Genomic DNA, 27502 nt, shown 5'->3' on the forward strand with positions numbered 1-27502 from the left:
CGTCCCTAGGCTATCTAGTCTCTGGTCACCAAAGCAGTGTCAGCTATGTGTTCCATTTCATAGAGTAGGCCTTAAGTAAAATCTGTTATTGGTTGGTTACTCTTGTGAGTTTTGTGGCATTGTTTTAGTGTATCTTGCAGGTAGGACTATGTAATTGGAAGTTTCCTGTCCCAACCACCTGGTCCCAAATAACCAACTCAGAGACTGAATGTGAACTATAAATGCTTAGCTGATAGCTCAGGCTTGTTACTAGCTAATTCTTACCTTTAGATTACCCATTTCTCTTAATCTATGTATTGTCAGGTGTCTCATGGCTTTACATGTCCTCTAACATGTCTTTCTTCCTGATCAGCTGGTTGGCATCTCTCCTGAATCTGTTCTTTCTTCCCATCCTTCTCAATTTGATTTTACAGACTAACTTCCTGTCCCGCTACCAGCCAGTCAGCATTTTATTAACCAATATGAGTAATACATATTCATAGTGTAGAAAGGATTGTGACAGATAATTTTTTCCATTTTGTCTAATTAAAAAGGAAGGTTTTATCCTTAATATAGTAAATCTCTGAACAACTAAAACAGTTATTATGTAAGAATTACAGTAACAGGGATGGGGTCTGGGGCAAGCTAGGGCACTCACCTGTGCTTCAGAAGGGAAGTCCTGGGCAAGATGGGAGCTGGGGGGCCTGGCCTCTAAGTCTCAGGAAGAGGCTTGGGGCTCAGGCGGATGGGCGTGGGGGCAGGGCGTGGAGACTGCAGGGTCTGCCAAGGGTCTTGGAGAAGGGGATCCTTCCCGGTTGTGGTAGAAGGGCACCTGCCCGGGGACCAGAACCTGGGCCCAAGTTGGGCAGGTCTTCCCCGGAGTGGCTGGTGCCCAGGGATGGGGTCGGGGGCAAGCTAGGGCACTCACCTGTGCTTCAGAAGGGAAGTCCTGGGCAAGATGGGAGCTGGGGGCCGGCCTCTAAGTCTCAGGAAGAGGCTTGGGGCTCAGGCAGATGGGCGTGGGGGCAGGGCGTGGAGACTGCAGGGTCTGCCAAGGGTCTTGGAGAAGGAGATCCTTCCCGGTTGTGGTAGAAGGGCACCTGCCCGGGGACCAGAACCTGGGCCCAAGTTGGGCAGGTCTTCCCCGGAGTGGCTGGTGCCCAGGGATGGGGTCGGGGGCAAGCTAGGGCACTCACCTGTGCTTCAGAAGGGAAGTCCTGGGCAAGATGGGAGCTGGGGGCCGGCCTCTAAGTCTCAGGAAGAGGCTTGGGGCTCAGGCAGATGGGCGTGGGGGCAGGGCGTGGAGACTGCAGGGTCTGCCAAGGGTCTTGGAGAAGGGGATCCTTCCCGGTTGTGGTAGAAGGGCACCTGCCCGGGGACCAGAACCTGGGGCCAAGTTGGGCAGGTCTTCCCCGGAGTGGCTGGTGCCCAGGGATGGGGTCGGGGGCAAGCTAGGGCACTCACCTGTGCTTCAGAAGGGAAGTCCTGGGCAAGATGGGAGCTGGGGGCCGGCCTCTAAGTCTCAGGAAGAGACTTGGGGCTCAGGCAGATGGGCGTGGGGGCAGGGCGTGGAGACTGCAGGGTCTGCCAGGGGTCTTGGAGAAGGGGATCCTTCCCGGTTGTGGTAGAAGGGCATCTGCCCGGGGACCAGAACCTGGGCCCAAGTTGGGCAGGTCTTCCCCGGAGTGGCTGGTGCCCAGGGATGGGGTCGGGGGCAAGCTTCTTTGTCTATTGTATATAGGAGGGCTACTGATTTTTTGAGTTGATCTTGTATCCTGCTATGTTGCTGAAGGTGTTTATAAGCTGTATCAGTTCCTTGGTGGAATCTTTGGGGTTGCTCAAGTATACTCTCATGTCATCTGCAATAGGGAAAGCTTGACTTCTTCCTTTCCAATTTGTATCCCCTTAATCTCCTTATGTTGTCTTATTGCTCTAGTTAGAACTTCAAGTACTATATTGAATAAGTATGGGGAGAGTGGACAGCCTTGCCTCGTTCCTGATTTTAGTGGAATTGCTTTGAGTTTCTCTCCATTTAATTTGATGTTGGCTGTTGGCTTGCTGTAAATTGCCTTTATTATGTTTAGGTATGTTCCCTGTATTCCTGATCACTCCAAGACCTTTATCATGAAGGGGTGCTGGATTTTGTCAAATGCCTTTTCTGCATCTAGTGAGATGATCATGTGGTTTTTTTCTTTGAGTTTGTTTATATGGTGTAGTACATTGATGGACTTTTGTATGTTGAACCACCCTTGCATCCCTGGAATGAAGCCTACTTGATCATGGTGGATAATTGTTTTGATGTGTTCTTGGAGTCTGTTTGCCAGTATTTTATTGAGTATTTTTGCATCAATGTTCATGAGGGAGATCGGTCTGTACTTCTCTTTCTTTGTTGTATCTTTGTTTGGTTTGGGAATCAGGGTAATTGTAGCCTCATAGAAGGAGTTTGGTAATGTTCCTTCTGTTTCTATTGTGTGGAACAATTTAGAGAGTATTGGTATTAACTGTTCTTTGAAGATCTGGTAGAATTCTGCACTGAAACCATCTGGTCCTGTGCTTTTTTTGGTTGGGAGGCTTCTAATGACTGTTTCTATTTCCTTAGGGGTTATTGGACTATTTAAATAGTTTATCTGGTCTCAATTTAACTTAGATATGTGGTACCTATCCAGAAAGTTATTCATTTCTTTTAGGTTTTCCAGTTTTGTGGAGTAGAGGTTTTTGAAATATGACCTGATGATTCTCTGGATTTCCTCAATGTCTGTTGTTATGTCCTTCTTTTCATTTCTGATTTTGTTGATTTGGGTGCTCTCTCTCTGTCTTTTGGTTATTTTGGATAAGGGCTTGTCTGTCTTGTTGATTTTCTCAAAGAATCAACTCTTTGTTTCATTAATTTTTTGTATTGTCCTCTTTGTTTCTATTTTATTGATTTCAGCTCTCACTTTGATAATTTCCTGGTGTCTATTTTTCCTGGGAGACTTTGCTTCTTCTTGTTCTAGAGCTTTCAGGTGTGTTGTTAAGTCACTAGTGTGAGATTTCTCCAAGCTATTTATGTGGGCATTTAGTGCTATGAATTTCCCTCTTAGTACTGTTTTCATGGTGTCCCATAGGTTTGGATATGTGATGTCTTCATTTTCGTTGTTCTCTAGGAAGTCTTTAATTTCTTTCTTTATTTCTTCCTTAACCCATTGGTGATTCAGTTGAGTATTATTCAGTTACAATCCATGAGATTGTAGATTTTCTGTAGTTTTTGTTGTTGTTGAAATCCAACTTTAGACCATGTTGGTCTGATAGAACACAGGAGGTTATTCCAATTGTTTTGTATGTGTTGAAATTTGTTTTGTGGCCAAGTATGTGGTCGATTTTAGAGAAGGTTCCATGGTTTGCTGAGAAGAAGGTATATTCTTTTTTGTTAGGATGGAATGTTCTGTAGATATCGATTAAGTCCATTTGAGTCATGACATCAGTTTAGTCCTTTATTTCTCTGTTAAGTTTCGATTTGGGAGATTTGTCCAGTGGTGAAAGTAGGGTGTTGAGGTCTCCCACTATTAATGTGTGGGGTTTTATATGTGATTTAAGGTTTAGTAATGTTTCTTTTACATATGTGGGTGCCCTTGTGTTTGGGGCATAAATGTTCAGAATTGAGACTTCATCTTGGTGGATCTTTCCTGTGATGAGTATGTAATGCCCTTCTTGATCTCTTTTGATTGATTTTAGTTTGAAGTCTATTTTGCTGGATGTCAGGATGGTTACACCCACTTGTTTCTTAAGACCATTTGATTGGAAAGTCTTTTCCCAGCCTTTTATTTTTAGGTAGTGTCTATCTTTGAATTTGAGATGTGTTTCTTGTATGCAGCATTAAGATGGGTCCTGCTTTTGTATTCATTCTGTAAGCCTATGTCTTTTTATAGGTGAATTAAGTCCATTGATATTGAGGGATATTAATGACCAGTGATTGTTCATTCCTGTTATTTTTTGGTGGTGATGTGTGTGTACTTCTGTTCATTGGGGTTTACCGTTGTGGCTTTATCTATTGCCTGTGTTTTCGAGGGTGTATCTGACTTCCTTAGGTTGGAATTTTCCTTCTAGTGCTTTCTGTAGGGCTGGGTTTGTGTATAAGTATTTTTTAAATTTGGCTTTGTCATGGAATGTCTTGTTCGCTCCATCTATGATGATTGAAAGTTTTGTTGGGTATATTAGTCTAGGCTGGCATCCATGGTCTCTTAGTGTCTGCATTACATCTGTCCAGGTCCTTCTGGCTTTCAAAGTCTCCATTGAGAAATCGGGTGTTATTCTGATGGGTTTGCCTTTATAAGTCACTTAGCCTTTTTCCTTTGCTGCTCTTAATATTCTTTCTTTATTCTGTACGTTTAGTTGTTTAATTATTATGTGGCGAGGGGACTTTTTTTGGCGGGGGTCTAGTCTGTTTGGTGTTCTATAGGCTTCTTGTATCTTCATAGGCATGTCCTTCTTTAAGTTGGGAAAGTTTTCTTCTATGATATTGTTGAATATATTTTCTGTGCCCTTGAGTTGGTATTCTTCTCCTTCTTCTACCCCTATTATTCGTAGGTTTGGTCTTTTCATGGTGTCCCAAATTTTTTGTGGTTCGTTCTTGGCCTTATCTGCATACTTGGTTCAGATAAAGCTGACAGATTCAGGAAGTCTCTCTCTCTTGTCCAGATGGGAGCTCTCTTGTCCAAATGGGAACTCCGGGGCAGGATGAGAGCTCTTGTCCAGAATGGAAGTCCAGGGCAGGATGGGAGCTCTTCTCTCTCTCTCTCTCTCCCTCTCCCTCCCTCTCTCTCTCTCTCTCTCTCTCTCTCTCTCTCTCTCTCTCTCTCCCCTCCAGAAGGGAGGTCCTGGGCAAGATGGGAGCTGGGGGCCAGCCTCTAAGTCTGAGGAAGAGGCTGGGGGCTAGGGTGGATGGGCTTGGGGGCAGGGCATGGAGATTGCAGGGTCTGTCGGGGGTCTTGGAGAAGGGGATCCTTCCCGGTGGGGCTAGAAGGGAACCTGCCTGGTTGCCAGAACCTGGGGCCAAGTTGGGCAGGTCTTCCCCGGAGTGGCTGGTGCCCAGCGATGGGGTCCTGGCCGAGCTAGGGCACTCACCTGTGCTTCAGAAGGGAAGTCTGGGGCAGGATGGGAACTGGGGGCCGGCCTCTAAGTCTCAGGAAGTGGCTGGAGTCTTGGGCGGATGGGCGTGGGGGCAGGGCGTGGAGATTGCAGGGTCTCCCGGGGATCTGGAGAAGGGGATCCTTCCCGGTGGGGCTAGAAGGGAACCTGCCCAGTGGCCAGAACCTGGGGCCAAGTTGGGCAGGTCTTCCCCGGAGTGGCTGGTGCCCAGCGATGGGGTCCTGGCTGAGCTAGGGCACTAACCTGTGCTTCAGAAGGGAAGTCTGGGGCAGGATGGGAACTGGGGGCCGGCCTCTCTATCCTCCTTTTTCTTTTCCGAACAAGATTCCTGAATCTAATCTCACTGTTTAGCATTTTTTTTCTGTCCATTATATATAACAACTTGTAGCCAACCCTCAAATAATGACAATCATAATGTGTTTTTGGGAATGTGGGTGTAGTTCTCTAGACTATTTCTGGTTGATTTTGTGTCCTGGTAATGTTTTGGGGATCCTGCGAAAATTTAGTATTATGGTCAAGTCCTGACTGAAGTATTCTGTGAGGCTGGATCATCTCAGCCAGCAGCCTTGAAGTTGTTCTGTTGCAGAACTCAGAGGGAACTGCAACAGAGGCACTCTCAAATTTTGCATCAGTTGGGTAATCCTTTTCCACTAGAGATTTTTCAGACGGTCTTTCTCATTCAAACCTGATTTTTCTTAACTCCAAATGAATCCAGAGCCTCTCATTTCCTGTGGAATAAAAGCAGAATCTCTTTCCCAAAGTAACATATCTTTTGACTTAAATTTTGATGTCAAGATATTTTCAAAATATATAGTTTGATTTAATCTAGCAGCTTTCATAATCAAATGTTTCTTTGCAGTTCTCATTTGTTGATAAGTATACAAAAAATTTAAAGACAAAATAATAACATACAGTATCTAGACTCTCTGTGTGTTTTCCATATTTATGTGGCTTATTATTTAAGGAATTTGCTTTATTTTAAAACTATATTTTTTAATATAGGACTATATATATTCTTTTTTCTCTCTCCCAAGCCAATGCATATTAGACACACTGTGACCTGTTTAGAAGATCTTTTTAAAAAATCTGTCCTTATTGCACATCAGTAACCTTTTCTGTGTGCATGAACCAAAAAATTGCTATGTAACTTAGATCACAGAATGCTGGTGCTTGTTCATCCCCCTTGGTTTCCTGAGAGTCTAGTCTCACGGCAGAGGCATGTTTACCACCAGCTTTGGGAACCATGTTTACTTTCTGATCTCTGGGAAGTTTCTAGGTTCATGCTTCCATAGAGTAGCATGCTGCCAGCTGCTCTCAAGCCCCATATAAATGTTTGGTAGTGGGGTCTCTTAAAAGAGCCACCGTCCATGTTTGCTGCTAGCACTAAGCCTGAAAGCTACCTCATAAAGGAGCCATGCATGTGCTCACTGCCAGCAAACAGCCCAGTGGAGAAAAAGTCACTATCAAGAAGTCATGCTTGACTACATTCTTGTGTGTCTAGGATCCTCTCCTGGAGAGCTGCAATCTCTGGCTCAGTGTTACCAGCTCTCTCTTGCTCAGTCCACTATGGGACGCCCCAGCAAGGTTCTTCTGTTCAGCTCCCCCCTTGCTCAATCCTCTACAGGATGTCCCAGCAAGGTTCTTCTGTGTACCAGTGAATGAAGGTCTTTACCCAAAACTCTTTTGAGAAAGAGATTTATTTGGGAAGGAGGAGTTCAGGAGAGTAGCCTCCTCTACCAGGGTGGAGAGAATGGTGTACAATTGACCGGGCAGGCCGGTTTATATAGGATGTCCAGGGGGCGGAGTCAACTGTGATTTTTTTCTGCCCAGGATTGGCCAGTTTTGTGGGCAAGGGGCAGAGATGGCCCTGATATCAGGGCCAAACTGTATTGCTTTCACTGGCCTTATTGGATTTTTGACACCACCTCTAAGGCCAGGGCACATTTCTTTCACTGAATCTGATTCTAGGGGCCAAGAGTGTTATTTTGGTACTAGTTTCAGAGTCAGAACATATTTCCTGGGTTCTGGGTTTGGGGATAAAGTGTTCATTTCTCTGGCTCAGGTCCCAAACACAGGCTGTGTTTCTTTCCCTGGTCCTGGGCCATAGGGCCAGGATTCTGCTGTCCTGCTCTGTGATTGGTTGGTTTCACAAGTCAGTTGGACAGGGGCAGAGATGGCTCTGATCTGAGCTAAACTGTGTTTGTCTCACTGGCCTTGTCTGAGCCATTCTTCCCTAATTCTTGGCTCCAGGGTCATGGTGGGTTGCTTTAGCCAGCCCCTTTTCCCTACACTCCTCAGCTATTGGTCCACAGTTCATGTGTTTTCACTAGTTTGGCTGGCCATCTCTGTATGTCTCCCCATCGTGATCTTGATGTCCCTTGCTCATAGAATCTCTTTTCTCTCTCATCAGTTGGACTCCTGGAGCTTGGCCTGGCTGCTGGCCATGGATATCTGCATCTGCTTCCATCAGTCACTGGATGAAGGCTCTGTGATGACAGTTAGGGTAATCACCCATCTGATCACCAGAGTAGGCCAGTTCAGGTACCCTATCAATTATGCCAGTAGTCTAAGGTGGGGTCATCCTTGTGGATTACTGGGAACTTCCCAAGCACCCTGTTTCTCCCTATTCCCATGATGTCTTCATATATCATGGTATCTCTTTCATTGCTCTCCCACTCTGTCCCTGTTCCAGCTCGAACCCTCTGTTCCCCTATGTTCTCACCTCACATCTGTTGCCCTCCATTACCCGCCTCAGCTCTAGTTTGCTCATCTATTTCTTCTTCACTTGGTGATCCATGCATCCCTCCTAGGCTACTCCCTGCTAGCTAGCCTCCCTGAAGTTGTAGGTTGCAGTCAGGTTATCCTTTGCTTTACATCTAGTATCTACTTATGAGTGAGTACACACCCTCTTTGTCCTTCTGAGTCTGGGTTACCTTGCTCAGGATGATATTTTCTAGTTCCATCCATTTGCCTGCAAACCTCATGATGTCATTGGTTTTTAGTGCTGAGTAGTACTCCATTGTGTATATGTGCCACATTTTCTTTATCCATTCTTTGGTTGAAGGCCATCAGGGTTGTTTCCAGGTTCTGGCTATTATGAATAATGCTGCTATGAACATAGTTGAACATGTGTCCTTGTGGTATGATTGAACATTCCTTGGGTATATGTCCAAGAGTGGTATAACTGGGTCTTGAGGAAGATCGAGTCCCAATTTTCTGAGAAAATGACATACTGATTTCCAGAGTGGCTGTACAAGTTTGCACTCCCACCAACAGTGGAGTAGTGTTCTTTTTGCTCCAATCCTCTCCAACATAAGCTGTCATCAATGTTTTTGATCTTAGCCATTGTGATGGGTATAAGATGATATTTCATAGTCGTTTTGATTTGCATTTCCCTGATGAGTAAGAATGTTGAGAAATTCTTTTAATGTCTTTCAGCCATTTGAGATTCTTCTTTTGAGAATTCTCTGTTTAGCACTGTAGTCCATTTTCTAATTGGATTGTTTTGTATTTTAGTGTCTAGTTTCCTGAGTTCTTTACATATTTTGGAGATCAGCTGTCTGTCAGATGTGGGAGATCTTTTACCACTTGGTAGGCTGTCATTTTGTCTTATTGACTATGTACTTTAACCTACAAAAGCTTCTCAGTTTCAAAAGGTCCCATTTATTATTTGTTGCTCTCAGTGTCTGTGCTACTGGTGTTCTATTTAGGAAGTGGTTTCCTGTGCAGTCAAGACTACTTCCTACTTTCTCTTCTATCAAGTTCAGTGTAACTAGATTTTATATTGAGGTCTTTGATCCACTTGGACTTGAGTTTTGTGCATGGCAAAAGATATGGATGTATTTGCATTGTTCTACATTTTGACATCCAGTTATGCCAGCACCATTTGTTGAAGACACCGTCTTTTCTCCATTGTACAGTTTTGGCTTCTTTGTCAAAAATCAGGTGTTCATAGGTGTGTGGATTAATGTCAGGGTCTTCAATTTGATTCCATTGGTCCACATGTCAGTTTTTATGCCAGTACCAAGCTGTTTTTCTTACTGTAGCTCTATAGTAGAGCTTGAAGTCAGGGATCGTGATGCCTCCAGAGGTTGTTTTATTGTACAAGATTCTTTTGGCTATCCTGGGTTTTCTGATTTTCTATATGAAGTTGAGTATTGTTCTTTCCAAATCTATGAAGGATTGTGCAGGAATTTTGATGGGGATTGCATTGAATCTGTAGATTGCTTTTGGTAAGATTGTCATTTTTACTATGTTAATCTTACCTATCCATGAGCATGGGAGATCTTTCCATTTTCTGATATCTTCTTCATTTTTATTCTTCAGAGACTTAAAGTTCTTATCATACAGGTCCTTCCCTTTTGTAGTTAGAGTTACCCCAAAATATTTTATATTATTTGTGACTATTGAAAACGGTGATGTTTCTTTGATTTCTTTCTCAGCTCCTTTATCATTTGTACATAGGAAGGTTACTGATTTTTTTTTGAGTTAACTTTGTACCCTGCCACATTACTGAAGGAGTTTATCAGCTGTAGGAGTTCTCTGGTACAATTTTTGGGGTCACTTATGTATTCTATCATATTGTATTCAAATATTGAAAGTTTGACTTCTCCATTTCCAATTTCTATCCCTTTCATCTCCTTTTGTTGTCTTACTGCTCTTACTAAAACTTCAAGTATTATATTGAATAAATATTGGGAGAATGGACAGCCTTGTCTTTTTCCTGATTTTAGTGGACTCACTTTGAGTCCATTTTTGGTGCTTTGATGTTGCCTGTTGGCTTGCTGTAAATTGCCTTTATTATGTTTAGGTATGTTCCTTGTATTCCTGATCTCTCTAGAACCTTTATCATGAAGGGCTGATGGATTTTGTGCCAGGCGTTTTCAGCATCTAATGAGATGATCATGTGGTTTTTTTCCAGTTTGTTTCCATGGTATATCACATTGACAGATTTTCATATGTTGCATCTCTGGGATGAAACCTACTTGGTTGTGGTGGATAAATTTTTTGATGTGTTCTTAGATTTGGTTTGCCAGTATTTTATTGAATATTTTTGCATCAATGTTCATGAGGGATATTGGTCTGTAATTTTCTTTCTTTGTTGCATCTTTGTGTGGTTCAGGTATCAGGTAACTGTATCCTCATAAAAAGAATTTGGTAATGTTCCTTCTGTTTCTATTGTGTGGAACAATTCAGAGAGTATTGGTATTAGCTCTTCTTTGAAAATCTGATAGAATTCTGCTCTGAAACCATCTGGTCCTGGGCTTTTTTTTTTTTTTTTTTTGGTTAGGAGACTTTTAATGATTGTTTCTATTTCCTTAGGGGTTATTGGTCTATTTAAATTATTTATCTGGTCCTGATTTAACTTTGGTATGTGCTACCTATCCAGAAAATTGCCCATTTCTTTCAGGTGGAGTACAGATTTTTGAAGTATGACCTGATGATTCCTCATTGTCTGTTGTGATATCTCCCTTTTCATTTCTGATTTTGTTGATTTGGATACTTTTTCTCTGCCTTTTGGTTAATTTGGATAAGGGCTTGTCTATCTTGTTGATTTTCTCAAGGAACCAACTCTTTGTTTTATTGGTTCTTTGTAGTGTTCTCTTTGTTTTTATTTTATTGATTTTAGCCCTCAATTTGATTATTTCCTGTTGTTGATTCCTCCTGGGTGAGTTTGCTTCTTCTTGTTCTAGAGCTTTCAGGTGTGCTGTTAAGTCACTAGTGTGAAATTTCTCCATCTTCTTTGTGTGGGTTTTTAGTGCTATGAATTTTCCTCTTTGCTCTGCTTTCAAAGTGTCCCATAAGTTTGGGTATGTTGTACTTTCACTTTCATTGAATTCTAGGAAATCTTTAATTTCTCTCTCTCTCTCTCTCTCTCTCTCTCTCTCTCTCTCTCTCTTTCTTTCTTTCTTTCTTTTTTTTTGGTTTTTCGAGACAGGGTTTCTCTGTGTAGCTTTGCGCCTTTCCTGGAACCCTCTCTGTAGCCCAGGCTGGCCTCGAACTCCCAGAGATCCACCTGCCTCTGCCTCCTGAGTGCTGCGATTAAAGGCGTGCACCACTACCACCCAGCTCTTTCTTTATTTCTTCCTTGACCCAGTGGTGATTCTTTTGGGCATTGTTCAGTTTCCATGAGATTGTAGGCTTTCCGTAAATGTTGTTGAATTCTAACTTTAAGCCATCGTGGTCCGATAAAATACAGGAGGTTATTTCAATGTTTTTGTATCTGTTGAGATTTGCTTTGTGGCCGAGCATATGGTCAATTTTAGAGAAGGTTCCATGGGGTCCTGAGAATAAGGTATATTCTTTTGTGTTAAGGTGGAATGTTCTGTAGATATCTATTAAGTTCATTTTAGTCATAACTTCTGTTGGGTCCCTTATTTCTCTGTTAAGTTTCAGTCTGGCAGATCTATCCATTGGTGAGAGTGGGGTGTTGAAATCTCCCACTACTAGTGTGTGAGATTTGATGTGTAATTCAAGCCTTATTAATGTTTCTTTTACAAATGTGGGTGCCCTTTTATTTGGGGCATAAATGTTCAGAATTGAGACTTCATCTTGTTGGATTTTCCCTGTGATAAATATGTAATGTCCTTCCTGACCTCTTTCGATTGATTTTAGTTTGAAGACTATTTTATTAGATCTTAGAATAGCTATTCCATCTTGCTTCTTAAGTCCATTTGATTGGAAAGTCTTTCCCCAGACTTTTCCTCTGAGGTAATGTCTGTCTTTAAAGTTGAGGCGTGTTTTTTGTTTGCAGCAGAAAGATGGATCCTGTTTTCATATCCATTCTATTAGCCTATGTCTTCTTATAGGCGAATTAAGACTATTGATATTAATGGATATTAATGACCAGTGATTGTTAATTCCTGTTATTTTTTGTGGGTAGTGTTGTGTGTTTCTCTTCTTTGGTATTTGTTGGTGTGGGATTATCTATTGCCTGTGTTTTCATGGGTGTGTCTAACTTCCTTAGGATGGATTTTTCCTTCTAGTGCTTTCTGTAGGGCTGGATTTGTGGATAGGTATTTATCAAAGAATATTTTGTTTACTCCATGTATGGTGATTGAGAGTTTTGCTGGATATAATAGTCTAGGTTGACATCCATGGTCTCTTAGTGTCTGCATAACGTCTGTCCCAGATCTTCTGGCTTTCAGAGTCTCCACTGAGAAGTAAGGTGGTATTTTGATGGGTCTACCTCTATATTTTACTTGGCCTTTTTCCATTGCAGCTCTTAATATTTTTTCTTTATTCTGTATTTTTAGTGGTTTGATTATTATGTGATGAGGGTTCTTTTTTTTTTTTTTGACCCAGTCTATTTGGTGTTCTGTAAGATTCTTGTATCTTCATAGGCATTTCCTTCCTTAAGTTGTGAAAGTTTTTCTTCTATGATTTTGTTGAATATATTTTCTGTGCTTTTGAATTGATATTCTTCTCCTTCTTCTATCCCTATTATTCTTAGGTTCTGTCTTTTCATGGTGTCCCAAATTTCTTGGATATTTTGTGTTATGACTTTTTTGGCTTTAGTGTTTTCTTTGACAGATGAATCTATTTCTTCTATTGTATCTTCAACATCAGAGGTTCTCTCTTCCATCTCTTGCATTCTGTTGGTTATGCTTGCATCTGTAGTTCCTGTTTGTTTACTTGGATTTTCCATTTCCAGCCTTCCCTCACTTTGCATCTTCTTTATTGCCTCTATTTCAGGTTTCAAATCTTGGACTTTTTTGTTCACCTGTTTAATTGCTTTTTTTTTGCCTTTCTTTAAGGGATTTATTGATTTCTTCCAATTTTTTGTTTGTCTTTTCTTTGAATTCTTTAATGGAATTTTTCATTTCCTCTTTAAACGTGTAATTTAAAAATATTATAATTAATTTAATTTTACATATCAGTCATGGATTCCCCTGTCCTCCCTCCTCCCCCAACCCACCCCCCATTCCTACCTCCTCCAAGGCAATGACTCTCCTGGGGATTCAGCTCAGCCTGGTAGATTCAGTCCAGGCAGGTCCAGTCTCCTCCTCCCTTCACCCAGGCCGAGCAAAGTGTCTCAGCAGAGGCCCTAGGTTCCCAAAAGCCAGCTCATGCACTAGGGACAGGTTCTGGTCCTACTGCCTGGGGGGCCTCCTAAATAGTTCAAGCTAATTGACAGTCTCGCTTATCCAGAGGGCCTGATCCAGTTCCATGGGGGCTCCTCAGCTCTTGGTTCATAGTTCATGTATTTCCACTAGTTTGGCTATTTGTCCCTGTGCTTTTTCCAATCATGGTCTCCACAATTCTTGCTCATACAATCCCTTCTCTCTCTCGCTGATTGGACATCTGGAGCTCCACCTGGGGCCTGGCCATGGATCTCTGCATCTGCTTCCATCAGTCATTGGATGAGTGTTCTATCATGACAGTTAGGGTGTTTGGCCATCTGATCACCAGAGTAGGTCAGTTCGGGCTTTCTCTTGACCATTGCCAGTAGTCTATTGTGGAGGTATCTTTGGATTTCTGGGGACCCCTTTAGCACTTTGCTTCTTCTTATTCCCATGGGGTCTTCATTTATCATGGTATCTCTTTCCTTGTTCTCCCTTTCTGTTCTGATCCAGCTGGTTCTCCCGCTCCCCTAAGCTCTCTTTCCCCTGACCCTTGCCCTTCATCCCCCCCCACCATGTCCAGTTTGCTCATGTAGATCTCATCCATTTCTCTGTCATTGGGCGATCCCTGTGTCTTTCTTAGGGTCTTCTTTACTAGGTAGCCTCTCTGGAGTTGTGAGTAGCAGTCTAGTCATCTTAGGGTCATTTTTAAGGTCGATTTCTTCTGTTTCTTCTGCTTTGTGATGCTCAGGTCTTGCAGATGTAGCACCACTAGGTTCTGTTGGTGCCACATTTTTTTTATGTTGTTAAATGTATTTTTGCATTGGCATCTACCCATATCTTGCTTCACTCTGTGCAAGTTTTGTCTATGTCTGAGGGATCGTCTTTTGGTCCAATTGATACTCTTGGTCTAATGGGAGCTCTTGATCTAATCTGGGCTCTTGGTCCAATCTGTTCTGATGGATTCTGTGTCTCAGGGAGCAGATCTTAGTCCAGTGAGCACCAGTGGGCTCTGTCTCAGGGAACAGCTATTCCCAATTGTTGACAGAGTGGGACCTGCTTCCTGTTCCCAATTGGTGCATGGTGGGCTTATGTCTCTGTTTTTCACTGGTGTCACAGGGGTGTGTTTTCTTGGTGAGGGGCAGGGGAAGAGGCATCTGGATGGTCTCTAGGGCTCCAGTGGCTTGGGGGAGGGGCACAGAGTGTGCCTCAGTGGCTTAAGGGGTAGGGACCTAGTCTACCCAGTCTAAGATGGGGCCTTACCTGTTTCCAATTGGTCCAGGGTGGGCTTATGCCTCCAGTGGTCACTAGTGCCACAGGGGATGGTTGTCTTGGTGAGAGGGTGGGGCTCTAGGATCCTTTTTTTAAGGTTTGTCAGGTTTTATGGAGAAATTTTGGCCACACCTTGGAATACCATATGTAAAGGGACATTACCTGTCCCAACTGCCTAGTCCCAAAGAACCGACTTAGAGGCTGAATATGAATTATAAATGTTTAACTGATAGTTTACGCTTGTTATCAATTCAATCTTACATTTAAATTAACCCATTTCTATTAATCTATGTAATGCCATGTGGCTTGTGGCTCTACCTGTCTTCTAGCATGTCTTGCTTCCTGGGTAGCTGGCTGGCATCTCTCCTGACTCCACTCTCCTTCATCCTATCATTCTCAGTTTCTCTTTCCCATGTAACTTGCTGCCCAGATACTTGCCCGTCAGCTTTTTATTAACCAATGTGAGTAATACATATTCATAGTGTAGAAAAGGTTTGCTCCACAGCAAACACCATTGTAGATCAAAGGATTTGTGGCTGGCTTCATGTTTCCATTTCTTTTTTGATAGTGTGCAAAGTACATTCTTGTAACAAAGATGCTGGAAAGTAGGGATGAAAACTCGTTGTAGTCACCAGCCAAGCATCTCCACGTTCAGTGAGTTATGAAGGTGTTGTCTTCAGCAACAGTATTTTGTCATCAGTTTGTAAAGAGCAACCTATAGCCTGTGTTGTTAGGAGTTCCCATGAGATCTCTTTGGCCAACAACTCAATGAGGTGTAAACTAATCTCAGTAATAGAAAATTCCTTTGGTGACAAGAGATGGCCATTTGTGATACCATATGCCCCATTATTACGTTATATTGTTTAGATAGTCCTTGTATACACACACACACACACACACACACACACACACACAAACACACACACATATATGTAGATATATACATACATATATATCTATGTGTATTCATTCATATAAATAAAAAAGTTACTACTGTATTAGGTTGCATATGTTCCCTCAAATGTCCCTTAATTTTAGCTGTATCTCCTCATAGTCCCTCCTCCCAGTCTCTCTCCTTTCATCCTCCCCACTTGATCCTACCATTCCAGCACTTAACTATTCATCCATTACTTGCCCTCTATGTTTAGATTTTTTTTTATAATTTTTACATGCTGTAGGCACTTCCTTCCATGATTCAGCCTATTTGGTGTTCTGCATGCTTCTTTTACTCTGATAGACATCTCCTTCTTTAGGTTAGATAATTTTTTTGTATGATTTTGTTGAAAATATTTTCTGTGCCTTTGATCTGGGTTTTCATCTTCTTCCTCTATTCTTATTATTACACTTGTTCTTTTTGTACTTTCCCAGATATCCTGAATGTTTTGTGATGGGTATTTTTTAGATTTAACCTTTTCTTTGACAAAGGTATCCATTTCTTCTATTTTGTCTTCAATGCCTTAGATTTTCTCATCCATTTCTTGTATTGTACTCATGAAGCTCACATCTGAGGTTTCTGTTTGAGTTTCTAAGTTTTTCTTTTGCAGATTTCCTTCAATTTGAGTTTTCTTGATTGATTTTATTTCTACTGTCAGGTCTTGAATGGTTTATTCCTTTCCTTCCACTGTGTTTTCGTAGATTTCTTTATGATATTTACTCTTTTCCTCTTTAAGGAACTCTATCATCTTCATATATGCTAATTTAGTGTCAGTTTCTTATTCTGTATCTATGGTGGAATATTCAGGGCCTGTTGTAGTATGGTTACTGGGATCTAGTGAAAACATACTGTCCTGGATGTTATTGACTGTGCTTTTAGGTTGGCATCTAGGCATCTGGGATTGGGAAAATTGTAATTCTACATGCTGACATCTAGTCTTGTCTTTGTTGGGTTCATGCTTCCTTCCTTATTTTTTGTTGCTCTATCTGGTACATAGGAGTGTGGTGGCCGTGTGTTGCCAAGTAGGAAATTCTTCTGGGATCCTGATAAGTGTGGCCACTGGGGATTCTAGGTAAAATGTTTCCAGACATAGAAAGCTAAAACTTAGGAATGGGGATGGTCTAGGAGTGGGTCATAAGAAGGTCCACAGGAGGCAAGGGAGCAGAGTTTTCCACAGGAGCTGCTTAGTTAGTCACCTGAGAATGGGGACACTGAGTGAGGTCAGGCCACAGCAGAAGGTTCAATATAAAGCTGTGAATGAGACTGAGGAGTGGACTTGGAAGAATGGAGGAAGAGATGAAGATCTGCAGTTAGCCTATTTGCTTTCCTGGTAAGAGTGGCCTGCAGGTGCTTAGGGAGTGTCTTCTGGATTTCAGGATTTGCTAGGACAAAACAGTGAGTAGGGAGAATGAACTTTGGAACTTGAGACTTGTGTAATCCATATGAAACAAGAGCATTTGGTGAAGGGAGACTGTAGCAGGCGTTCTACACAGAGCTGAGAAAGAGACTAGGAGACTGGATTTGAACGAACAAATAGAGATGTGACGATCTGCATTTAGCCCAACTGCTTCCATGCCCAGCTTGGTCTTTGGGTTCCCAGGGAATGCTTGATGGAGTTGAGGTGTGTAACAAATCAATGCATTGTTGTTGGGATGTTAGGAGGGGTCTGGAAGATCCACTAGGGATGTGGGTGGCTGAGGCAGGTGTTCTGCTACAGAGCTGGGGGTAACCCTGGGGGATTGTACTTAAAGGAATGAGGGGGAGGTGAAGATCTGTAGTTGGCTTACCTCCACCCCAGCCAGAATGGTCTCTGGTTTCACAATGAGGGCCTGTTGGAGTTGGATGTTGGGATAGTACAATGAATTGCAGCACTAAGGTTAGAAGATCTGTGGAATCCACTCTAGGTGTGTGGGGGGGTTGCCACAGATTTTCTGTGGCACAACTGGGCATGAGACTGAGGAATTGGATCTGGAGGAGCACAGTGAAAGGTAAATGTCTACAATCAGCCTATCTGCTTCCCTGGCAGGAGTCAAAAAATAATTTTTAATGAAAAATATTAAGAAGCATCAAAAACAGGAAAATTGAATTATTTAAAAGGAATTTGATCTCTTAATGGTATCATGCAGGAACAGAAAGTTTCCATATAAGTAGCAATACAAAAGGCTCTTGTCTTCTGTAAAATCTTTTACTTTCTCATCAAAAAATTCAATATTCCCCAGGAAGCTTCCTTACTAAGATGTCTCTGTTGCATGGTAGTGCAGTTTCCTATGAGTTTTCTGTCCAACCATTCAACACATTTTTTTCTGTTATTACCATGGATTTTACCTTCCCATGAAATATTAACTGAATCTGTGATAAAATATGTAATAAAAGTTTTCAGACAATAATACATTTAGGCCTCCAGAAAAAGAGCTGGAATTCAAAGCAAATCCAAGACTGTGCCTTCTTGTGACTATTTCATAGTATTAACCCAGTTGTGGCAGTGTACATTTGTAATTCCAGAATACGGTATCTGAAACAGGAAAACTGTGAATGCGATGCCCATCTGAGTTACAGCATGAGGTAAAACTTGAAACAAACTAATATCTCCCAGAAGTATCCCCAAGTAATAATTATTGAGAACAGTCTCATGAAAGTGTAAAACTGTATTATTCTCATTTACCCATAGGATATAGTATTACATGATGTAAACATTAACTTCTCTCAAATTCTTCGTACAGATTGCCTTCTTTCCTGTGGATCATTGTCTAGAATTATTCTTACAAGTCTCTTTGAACATCACAGGGCAGGTTGGGTACGGTAGTGCACACCTTTAATGCCAGCACTTAGGTAGCAAAGGCATGTAGGTGGATCTCTGACCTCTTTGAGCTTGAGGTCAGTCTGGTCTCCAGAGCAACTTCCATCCCACCAGACAGGGCTCCATTGTCAGATCATCTCTCAAGAAAAAACATCCCAAGTATATTTAGTAGGTGGGTTGTCACACACATGTGGACACATCACTACAGAGATGGAAGCAGGAGGATCAGCCATTCAATGAATTTGTCCACTAGGAAGTAAGTTTGAGAACAGCACCAATTTTATGAGACCTTGTCTCTAATATCCTCTCCTCCCTAGAAGAAATTCCAGCCTCTGTCTTTTAGGGCTATAGATCAGTCACATTTCAAGCCCACTCAATATACAAATGGTGTGGGACTCCCACCCTCTCAACATTCCCTGTACCTTTCCTAAACCCCTTTCAATGCTTTCTCATTTTATGTTGCCATTTCTTTCTTTATATCCCCTTTTAATCCTCCATCCATAGTTCCCATCTCTGCATCTGTTCTCTCAGAACTTTCTATTGATTACCTTCATTTTTGTTTCTTCTTCTTTTAGGACACAAAGAGCTCCATAAAGAAGATCTGTGACTTCCTAGGGAAGAAATTAGAGCCAGATGAGCTGGATATGGTCCTCAAGTACAGCTCCTTCCAAGTCATGAAAGATAATAACATGTCCAATTATAGTCTGGTCCCTGAAGATATCGCTTCTAATGATTTGGTTCTCTTGAGAAAAGGTGAAGAAGTTTTTGAGCTTTAAATTATGTCAGAACATGTGGAGGGCTTGTTGTTCTAGTGAGACAGGGTTTCCCTGTGTAGCTTTGCACCTTTCCTGGATCTCGCTCTGTAGACCAGGCTGGCCTTGAACTCACAAAGATTCGCCTGCCTCTGCCTCCCAAGTGCTGAGATTAAAGTCGTGCACCACCACCACCCCGCTTGAAGAGCTACTCTTTACCTGGGAGACTCAATCATCTGGCTAGTTGGGATGAATCTGGTTTAAGCTTCAAGCAATAATTATCTACAAACAATTTTGGTCCTTATGATTCCATATTATATACTGCATGAACTACAGACTGGAGAGATGGTCATTTCCATTCATCCACTGTTTAGTTGACAGAACTTTCATAAAGACATTGTCACAATCAAGACATGAGAAAGGAAACGTCTTCTGACAAACTTCAAAGGTTTTGGACCTCATTACTTCACAGTGGATGTTTTCTAAACAGAGTGCTTGAGCCATGAATCATTTTTTACTGGTGTTCTTAGAAGGCATTAATCTGAGACATATAGGAAAGAAGACCTAGAGAGAAGCCCACTATGTGCAGGCCAATAAAAACCATAGGAGACTGGACAAGAAACTTTTGTGAGAACTGCAACCTCTAGAACTATGAGGATGTTCCTTTCCAACAAGAGTTAAGCCACCAAGAATTAGGGTTATCTTGTCCCCTGACACGCCAGACTTTGAGGAGATTTTTAGAAAGAACAAATGAAGAGAAATATAGGCTTAGAAGATGCACTTCTCCCATCTGGACTGATTCAATCCAAGTGGGCAGTCATATTGAATATACTGAGATTCTGTTAGCTCAGCGTCCAGTCTGGCTGATCAAGAGCCAGGTGTGCTGTGGGAAAACAATAAAGAAACTTGTTCTAATAATGAAGAAAATAACAAAGCTGAGAGTAGCAATGGATACCGATAGATTCCCATCTTAACAGATGACACTCTTATAGTCATATCAATTAGTGGCATATTATTTGAATATGGTGTATCAATAATTACCATTTAATTCTGAACAGCATATATTTTCTTTAATAATACCACTGGGAATTTAAAGTTAACTTATATGATACATAAGGAATACAAAGTAATAAGGAAAACCATGACATCTACTGTTAGTATTTTTGGCTTAAAGTACACATCCATCACCATCATGCTGGGTAACATCTCAAGACTAATTTTCTCTCATCAGCAAAATGGAAACAAGGCCAGTACCTCCCTCACTCATTCATGAATGCTTTCAACAATTCCATACTGAGTATGGTATATTTGACTGATATGATTTGATGAATGAAGCCTTTGGTGATGAAAGAAACATTTTACTTTTTAAATATATTAGATACATGTTTCAGGCTTCTTTACAAAAAGGAAATTCATCAAAGTGTCACAGTTATGAAATAAAAGACTGCAAGGATGGGCCTGCAGAGTTCTACATGGAGGGAAGTTAGGAAGAGGTGGTCACAGTGGCATAAACTAGGAAATAAAAGAATAAGAAGTGAGTACATGGAAGACATCAGCACTCTAGAAAGAAGGGACACACAGTTCAATGAGAGCAGTTGCACAATTTGTCATCTCTAATGCCAAACCTAAAGACATATGAAATGGAGTGATGAGAACCAAAGTCTGGTAAAAAGATATGGAAAAATGATCATGGAGGTCTTGATGCATCACTAGACACCATGCTGATTGAAAACAGAAATCTTGGGATGTTCTCAGCTGGTATTATCTAGGTCTCCTGCACCTGATGAAAGCATCAAGATGATTGGCATGTAGCTCACAACATTGTGCATCTTCAGATCAAGGGGATCTGATGCCTCAAAGCTCTGCAGGCACCTGCATTCATGTGTACCTACACACATATAATTAAACTTAATTTTAAGAGATCTTTTAAAAGTTGCTTGCATGTTTTGCAGAACTTTTATAAGTAAACACTAAAATTTAGAAAGAAGAATTGAAACCTGTTTGGATAATTGAGATAAGAAACTCTGTTGGGTTGGACAGTGTGATGGAAGCAGGTGTAGTGGAAAGCAGGAATAATTTCAACGTCGAAAAGGTAGAGATAGTGTGGAAGCTCTTAGAGTGTGTAGCTGATATGATGAGATAGGAGAAGAGGGGACGTTATTGCCACAGAGGTAGAAGACTGATGTAAATTATGTCAAGGGAATAAGATGTGTTCTCCAGGAAGTCAATGGTACTTCCACTTTATTAACTGTGTGGTCCTTGTCAAGCAGATGGTAAGAGCATGTGAAGGAAGGACTGAGATCAGTGTTGAGATCATCATTAACCCATCTATGTGTCTGCTTAACATTTTCCAGGCATGGCTGGGGACTGGAAGAAGCACTTTATAGTAGCCCAAGCTGAAGCCTTTGATAGAGTATTCCAGGAGAAAATGGCCGGTTTCCCTCCAGGGCTGTTTCCGTGGGAATAAATTCTTAAACTTTAAAATAATATATGGAGAGTGGGGTTTATTTTCCTGTTTTTGTACAGAATAAATCCTGTTATTGAACTGCAGAGTTTTGTTTTTTTATGTATTAAGTGATAGAAGTTTTAGTAGTGGTAATAGTAGTGGAGGTAGTTGAAGTGTGAGTGTGTGTGTGTGTTTGTGTGTGTGTGTGTGTGTGTGTGTGTGTGTGTGTGTGTCCATATTTCTGTGTACAGTTCCTTCGAGGTCAGAAGAGTGCATTGGTTTCCAAGCAGTTCCAGTTACATGTGCTGTAAGCCCCCTGCTTTGTGTCTTGGAACTGAACTCAGGTCCTCTACAAGGGTAGTACAGTGCTCTTGACCTCAGCGTCATCTCTCCAGCTCTGAATCTTGGAGAAATGAGTCAACAAATATTTCCTTTTTTTATTAGTGGTTTGTTATACATTATAAATTAACTCCAATATGCTTCATGGAATCTCAAATTAAAGCAATCCTTGTAACATTTTAAACATAAAACACTACAAGAAACTTTAAGTAATTTTTATTCTGGGACATTTGTGCAAAAGAAATAAAAATGTTTTTATAGAGACTTCATTCAAATAGCCTAAGGTTTAGTAAGACCTTTATAAACTTACATTTCTGCTCAGCATTTTATACTTGTATTTCACTTTTTCATTTTTTTGTAATTTTAGTGGATGTATAAAATAATGGGTTACGTTAGGAAATCTTGAAACAGACATGAGCATCAAGTAATTTACTCAGTATTTCTCCTCTACTGTCGAGTCCTGTCCTTTTTCTCCTGTTAGTACTTTCTGCTTCCACATGGTCCCCTCTGTTTGAATGTCATAGAGACACACTTATATTTAAATCTAGATGTGCAGACTGGAAAAGAACGCATTATTCTCTTTACTTTTATGGTTAAGTGGGAGGTTTTTCTGATAGACATGATGGAGAATACAGCCAGGGGCACCTGGAAGAGTCCAGAGCAGGGAGAGAAAGTAGTAGACTGAACATGGCCAGTAGAATAGGCCAGGCCATAGGGTGGGGAGCAAGAAAGCAGGACCAACATAGAGGAACTGAGAGAGAGAGAGAGAGAGAGAGAGAGAGAGAGAGAGAGAGAGAGAGAGAGAGAGAGAAAGAGAGAGAGAGAGAGAGAGAGAGAGAGAGAGAGAGAGAGAGAGAGAGAGAGAGAACAATTAAGTATAGACAGTAGGTAAGTGGGGAAGCTTAAGCTGTTGATTGAGAGGAGTCCACACCTGGAGTCTGTTTGACCTGTGACAGGGGGATCCAGGTCTTGACTCACTGAAGCTTACATGAATTTTTTAAGTTTACAAAAAGAGATAAAAGTTTTTTGATGTATTAGCATTGCCACTGCTTATAATCAGTCCTGAAATTCTCACTGTAGAGAAAACAGTTAACAAGTGTCTGTAAAACAGCTAGAGTAGACTCATGCCTTAGAGTCATAGCAAAAGGTGTGGTTTTGGGTTAAAACCATGAACATTTTTTCCTCTGTCCATAGAGATGGATATATAAAGATTAGAATGAGATATTTTCATCACAAGGAGAAGCACTTTTAAGTCTATGCCTAGAAAACAACCAAAAGAATGCTAAATTCTGAGCTTATGACTATGATGATAGTAATTAGTACTTTACCAGGGAAAGATTAACAGTTTATCAGAACTCCATTGATTAATGTTAAATGTCTTACCATTTAAAATCTTAGTAAAACAATAGCATAAAAAAGAGTGAAAAATGTGAAACATTTCTCATTATTTTCCCAATACCCTTCACGTACATTAAATCACTTTCTGAGACCCTTACAACTTAAGTATTCACATTCTTAGACCTTTACAATTTGCATTTACACACTTACAATTACTTTCTTAGACCCTCTTTCTCAATTATGGTTTCTACTGCTATGACGAGATACCATGGCCACATCAACTCTTCTAAAGGAAAGCATTTACAGTTTCAAATGTTTAGTCAGTTATCATCAGGGTGGGAAGTATGGAGGTGTGTAGAAAGACATGGTGCTGGAGAAGGAGCTGAGAATTCATCATCTTGATCTGCAGAGAACAGGAATTAAACTGTCTCCCATGCTGGGTATAGCTTGAGCATACACAAATAATACCTTTATCTAGCTTCAAATCGGCCAACAGTGGAAGTCATACCATGTTCCATGCAGCTGTGTCCAAAATCCTTGAGGGAGAAATGTTATGACAGAAAGAAAAGTGCAAGTTTAATAATAAAATGTTAAACTTAATCCAATAAGGAAAACAAAAAATCAAAATGTAAACAAAAATTGCAGTTGACTATAAGACAGACATATTAACCATAAAAATGACAAGGCTCTAAAAACAAGCTTTCATAGTTAACTCATTCTTGGTGTCATTTGGTTCAAATATGTTGAATCAATACAGTTCATATTTTGTACATTAATTTCATAAAAATAAAAAACCCTAAATCAACACATGAACATCTTTAGGGTCAAATATAATGTACATTACACTGGTAAATTTCATATGTTAAATTTTCATGTGCAAACCCACACTCACACATATATTCATACATAATTGAAAACTAAATATAAATATATATAAATATATATGTGTATGAATACATATATATATATATACATATTTAAAAACTAAAATTTTTGTTTGTTTTTTATGACAGGATTTCTCTGAGTAGCCCTGGCTGTTTTGGAACGTGCTCTGTAGACCAGGTTGTGCTCAGTCTCAGAGATCCACCTGCTTCTGCCTCTCAAGTTCTGTAATTTAAGGCATGTGCCACCATCACCCAGCTAAAATAAAATATTTATAGAAAAGATATATTTAGAGGGACACACTGAATATCTTCTACCCTTATCCTTTTGTTCTTCTTGTTTCATGTGAGGGCATACTTATGGAGCTTACACTCTAATGTTGCATGCCAAATCACTCTTCCTTGGGAACTACACACACACACACAAAAAAAAACCCCCAAAAACCCACAATTAAATATGAAATGTTTTTGACAAACACATAATGATCTCTCATGGAAAGAGGTGAGAGGGATCCTTCAGACTTTAAATGTTTTATTTACACTGAATTACTCTTATTTGCATATCTGAGTGTGAGTATAAAGCATGTGCATGAGTAGAAGTCAGAAGACAGTTTGCAGGATCAGTTCTCTCCTTCCACATAGGTTCAGGGGTCAAACTCTGATCCTCATAATTGGCCACAACTGCCTATACCAGCTGAGCAATATTGCCCATAAAATAGGATGGGGGACATGCACTGTAGCATGGAAGTCCTAATAGTTGTCACAACCCCCCAAAGGGAACAATTCTACCTCCCAAGCCATTAGAGCTCTTCAGTATAGGACTTGTCTTAGAGATCATGTGCCCCATCGATGACAGACTTCTGCTGCTTGACCCTCTGCAGGTGTCCACAGCTGCTGTGATTTGATATTTGCTCCATCATGATGAACACATGAAGATATACTATGAGAACTTTTGGAAATTAATTGTTCAACAAATGGTTTCTTCTTGGTTTTCCTATAACTTCTGACCCTTAACCCATTTCTTACTAAACAGGTTTTCCTGTGGTAAGAGATCAAAATGCACATTTCTCACTGATTTATTAATTGAATGCAATTAATCTGAGTTTCATCTAAAGGAGGAAGAGGAGATTCCTCTCCAGCATCTTGAACCGCCACACCTTCATCTTACTCCAAAAAATGTTTTTATTTTCCTCTGAGACAACATTCTCCTCTGCTAACTGACAATTCCTGGCCAGAATATCCTCCTTCTTACTTCCCTTTTTCACATCTGATGAAGACGTTTCTTTTTCTTTTTTTCATTTTTCTCTATTAAGAAATTTTCTACTCACTCCACACACCACCCACAGATCCCACCTTCTGCCTCCTCCCACCCCCATCCCACCCTCCCAAGCCACTCCACATCCCCACATCCCCAAATCAAGGTCTCCAATGGAGAGTCAGCAGAGCCCGGCACACAGATCCTAGGCAGTTCCAAGCCCCTTCCCACTGCACCAAGGCTGTGCAAGGCATCACACCACAGGCACCGGACTCCCAAAAGCCTGCCCATGCACCAGGATGGATCCCCGACTCCCCCTGCCTGGGTGTCCCCCAAACAGTTCGAGCCAAACAATCATCCTCCATATCCAGAGAGCCCTGTCCCATGGCGGCTCCACAGCCAGTAGTCTACAGTTCATGGGCTGATGAGGCCTTTTCTGACTCTTCATTCTGCAGATGCTTTAAAGCATTGGGAATTAATTTACATAAAGGCCAAATCTGAAAGAGTATAGCTTCTTCTCTTTGATGAACTCTCCTCAAAGCTCTTAATACTTTGACACTGTCATTTTAATGGAACATGAAGAGTTTCCTGGAACCAATACAAAGCCACTTAATTAGTTCTAAAACCTTGGTAAGCTGTTTCCCTTCCCTTTCCATTTCCTTCTGACAAGGATTTTTAGCAACTGCACATATTGCTGCTTCTGAAATGGAGAATTCCTTATGTCCCTTCCCAATCTCAGAGTCTCATTTGCCTGTGACTGTACTTAACCTGAAGTCCTGGAGCATCTGGACCCCTCATTTCCTTGAGCACCACAGGTTGGGTACCAAATGTCAGTAACTGTTTCATGTGAGATGACTGGAAAAAAAAGAGAGATACTCGAGGATTCACTGAAGCCTTGGGAATCATAGTGGATTGAACCCTTAACAGCCTTAAAAAAACATTTCATTAGTTATTGCACAAAAGGTATTTTTAACAAGTCAAATTCCAAATGCCATATCCTTTGATCTGATCTAGGAGTAGTCAGAAAGAACATATTACTCAAGCCATTCTCAGCCATTACAAGACCTTCTGGTTTGCCATGAATATTTTGTGACCGAATTCATGCAAAGAATCTAAGATCCTACAGAAAAAGCACCTGTATAAATCTCAGATAACAGTCATTGCTTATTGCAAATAATTATTTCAGAGCCTGGTTGTGCCATCACTCTTGAGTTTATGTCAGGTACAATGGCTCTAATGTATTTCCCACAGTAGCCTGTGTGTCTGCTGTGATGTGACTAGCTATCTCAAGGTTCTGTGCCTTGACTTCCCCACAACGATGGGCTGTATCGTATCCTGGAACTACAAGCCAAACAAACCCTACCTCCTTTAAGTTCCTTTTCTCAGGGTGAATTATCACAGCACAGGAAGTGAAACTAAGGCAGGTTGCTTAATCTGAGTTAATTCCTCATCCTACAGGACCTGGAGGAATATAAGACTGATGCTGCCAGACACCAGCTACAAAGAGTACTTCCAAAAGGACCTCAGTTCAGACACCCAGTTTAGAAATATCCATCTTATTAAATAGAAACATGAGCCAATGTAAAGATAAAAGCCCAAGAGGTCAGAGCTAAGAGCCTTACCCTTCCTGCTTCAGTGATCCTCTTCAGCCAAGAGAGACCTACTTCCTGTGTGTTTGTCTTTATATAGACTTTCTGTTCTGCCTTCTCATTGGTTGTAAACCGAACCACATGACTGCCTTGTCACTGCCTATCTGTACAGACCTCCAGGTTTTCTATGGTTGGTATTGAGATTAAAGGCGTGTGTCTCCAATGCTGGCTGTATCCTTGACCACACAGCGATCTACCTAGCTCTGCCTACCAAGTGCTGGGATTAAAGGCAGGCACCAAGAATGCCCAGCTCTGCTATGGCTTACTATTAGCTCTGATGCCCAGGCAACTTTATTTATTAACATACAAATAAAATCATATTTAAGTACAAATAAAATATCACCATAACCCAGAAAAAGAGAGAAGAGTGCTTGTGATGACAAAGAGGAACACAGACATCAGAAATGTACTGACAGAGGGGAGAGAACCTGATCTGTGAAACGGCTGTTTGCTGCTATTCCTCCAGTCATACAGAAAGTTAGCTGGGGGGAGATGAGATGGAAGACAGGATTTAGGGCATTAACCTGCCATCTTTTCAGAATGGTGGTTCTCTGAATACCATGCAATGGAAGCTTCTGTTCCAGTGCCTGCTCATAAACAGTTTGTGTTCAGAGACTACATAGGTTACATGTACTGGCTACACAGATGGAATGGCTTTCATACCTTGTGCTGA

At 41.2% G+C, this 27502-nt stretch overlaps 1 protein-coding gene across 1 annotated transcript in view; it reads left to right on the top strand.

Annotated features, from left to right (window-relative positions):
* LOC131902562 (probable alcohol sulfotransferase) overlaps positions 1-21407 on the top strand; it is a 38177-nt gene extending 16770 nt beyond the window's left edge. The window contains exons 5-6 of the mRNA XM_059253586.1: positions 18745-18922; positions 21276-21407. Coding sequence (XP_059109569.1) covers positions 18745-18922; positions 21276-21388 — 291 coding nt within the window. The 3' untranslated portion in view covers positions 21389-21407. The remainder of the gene's footprint in view (positions 1-18744; positions 18923-21275) is intronic.
* The last annotated feature ends 6095 nt before the right edge of the window (positions 21408-27502 follow it).

This window comes from Peromyscus eremicus, chromosome 1 (assembly GCF_949786415.1).
Source record: "Peromyscus eremicus chromosome 1, PerEre_H2_v1, whole genome shotgun sequence".
Taxonomy (NCBI): domain Eukaryota; kingdom Metazoa; phylum Chordata; class Mammalia; order Rodentia; family Cricetidae; genus Peromyscus; species Peromyscus eremicus.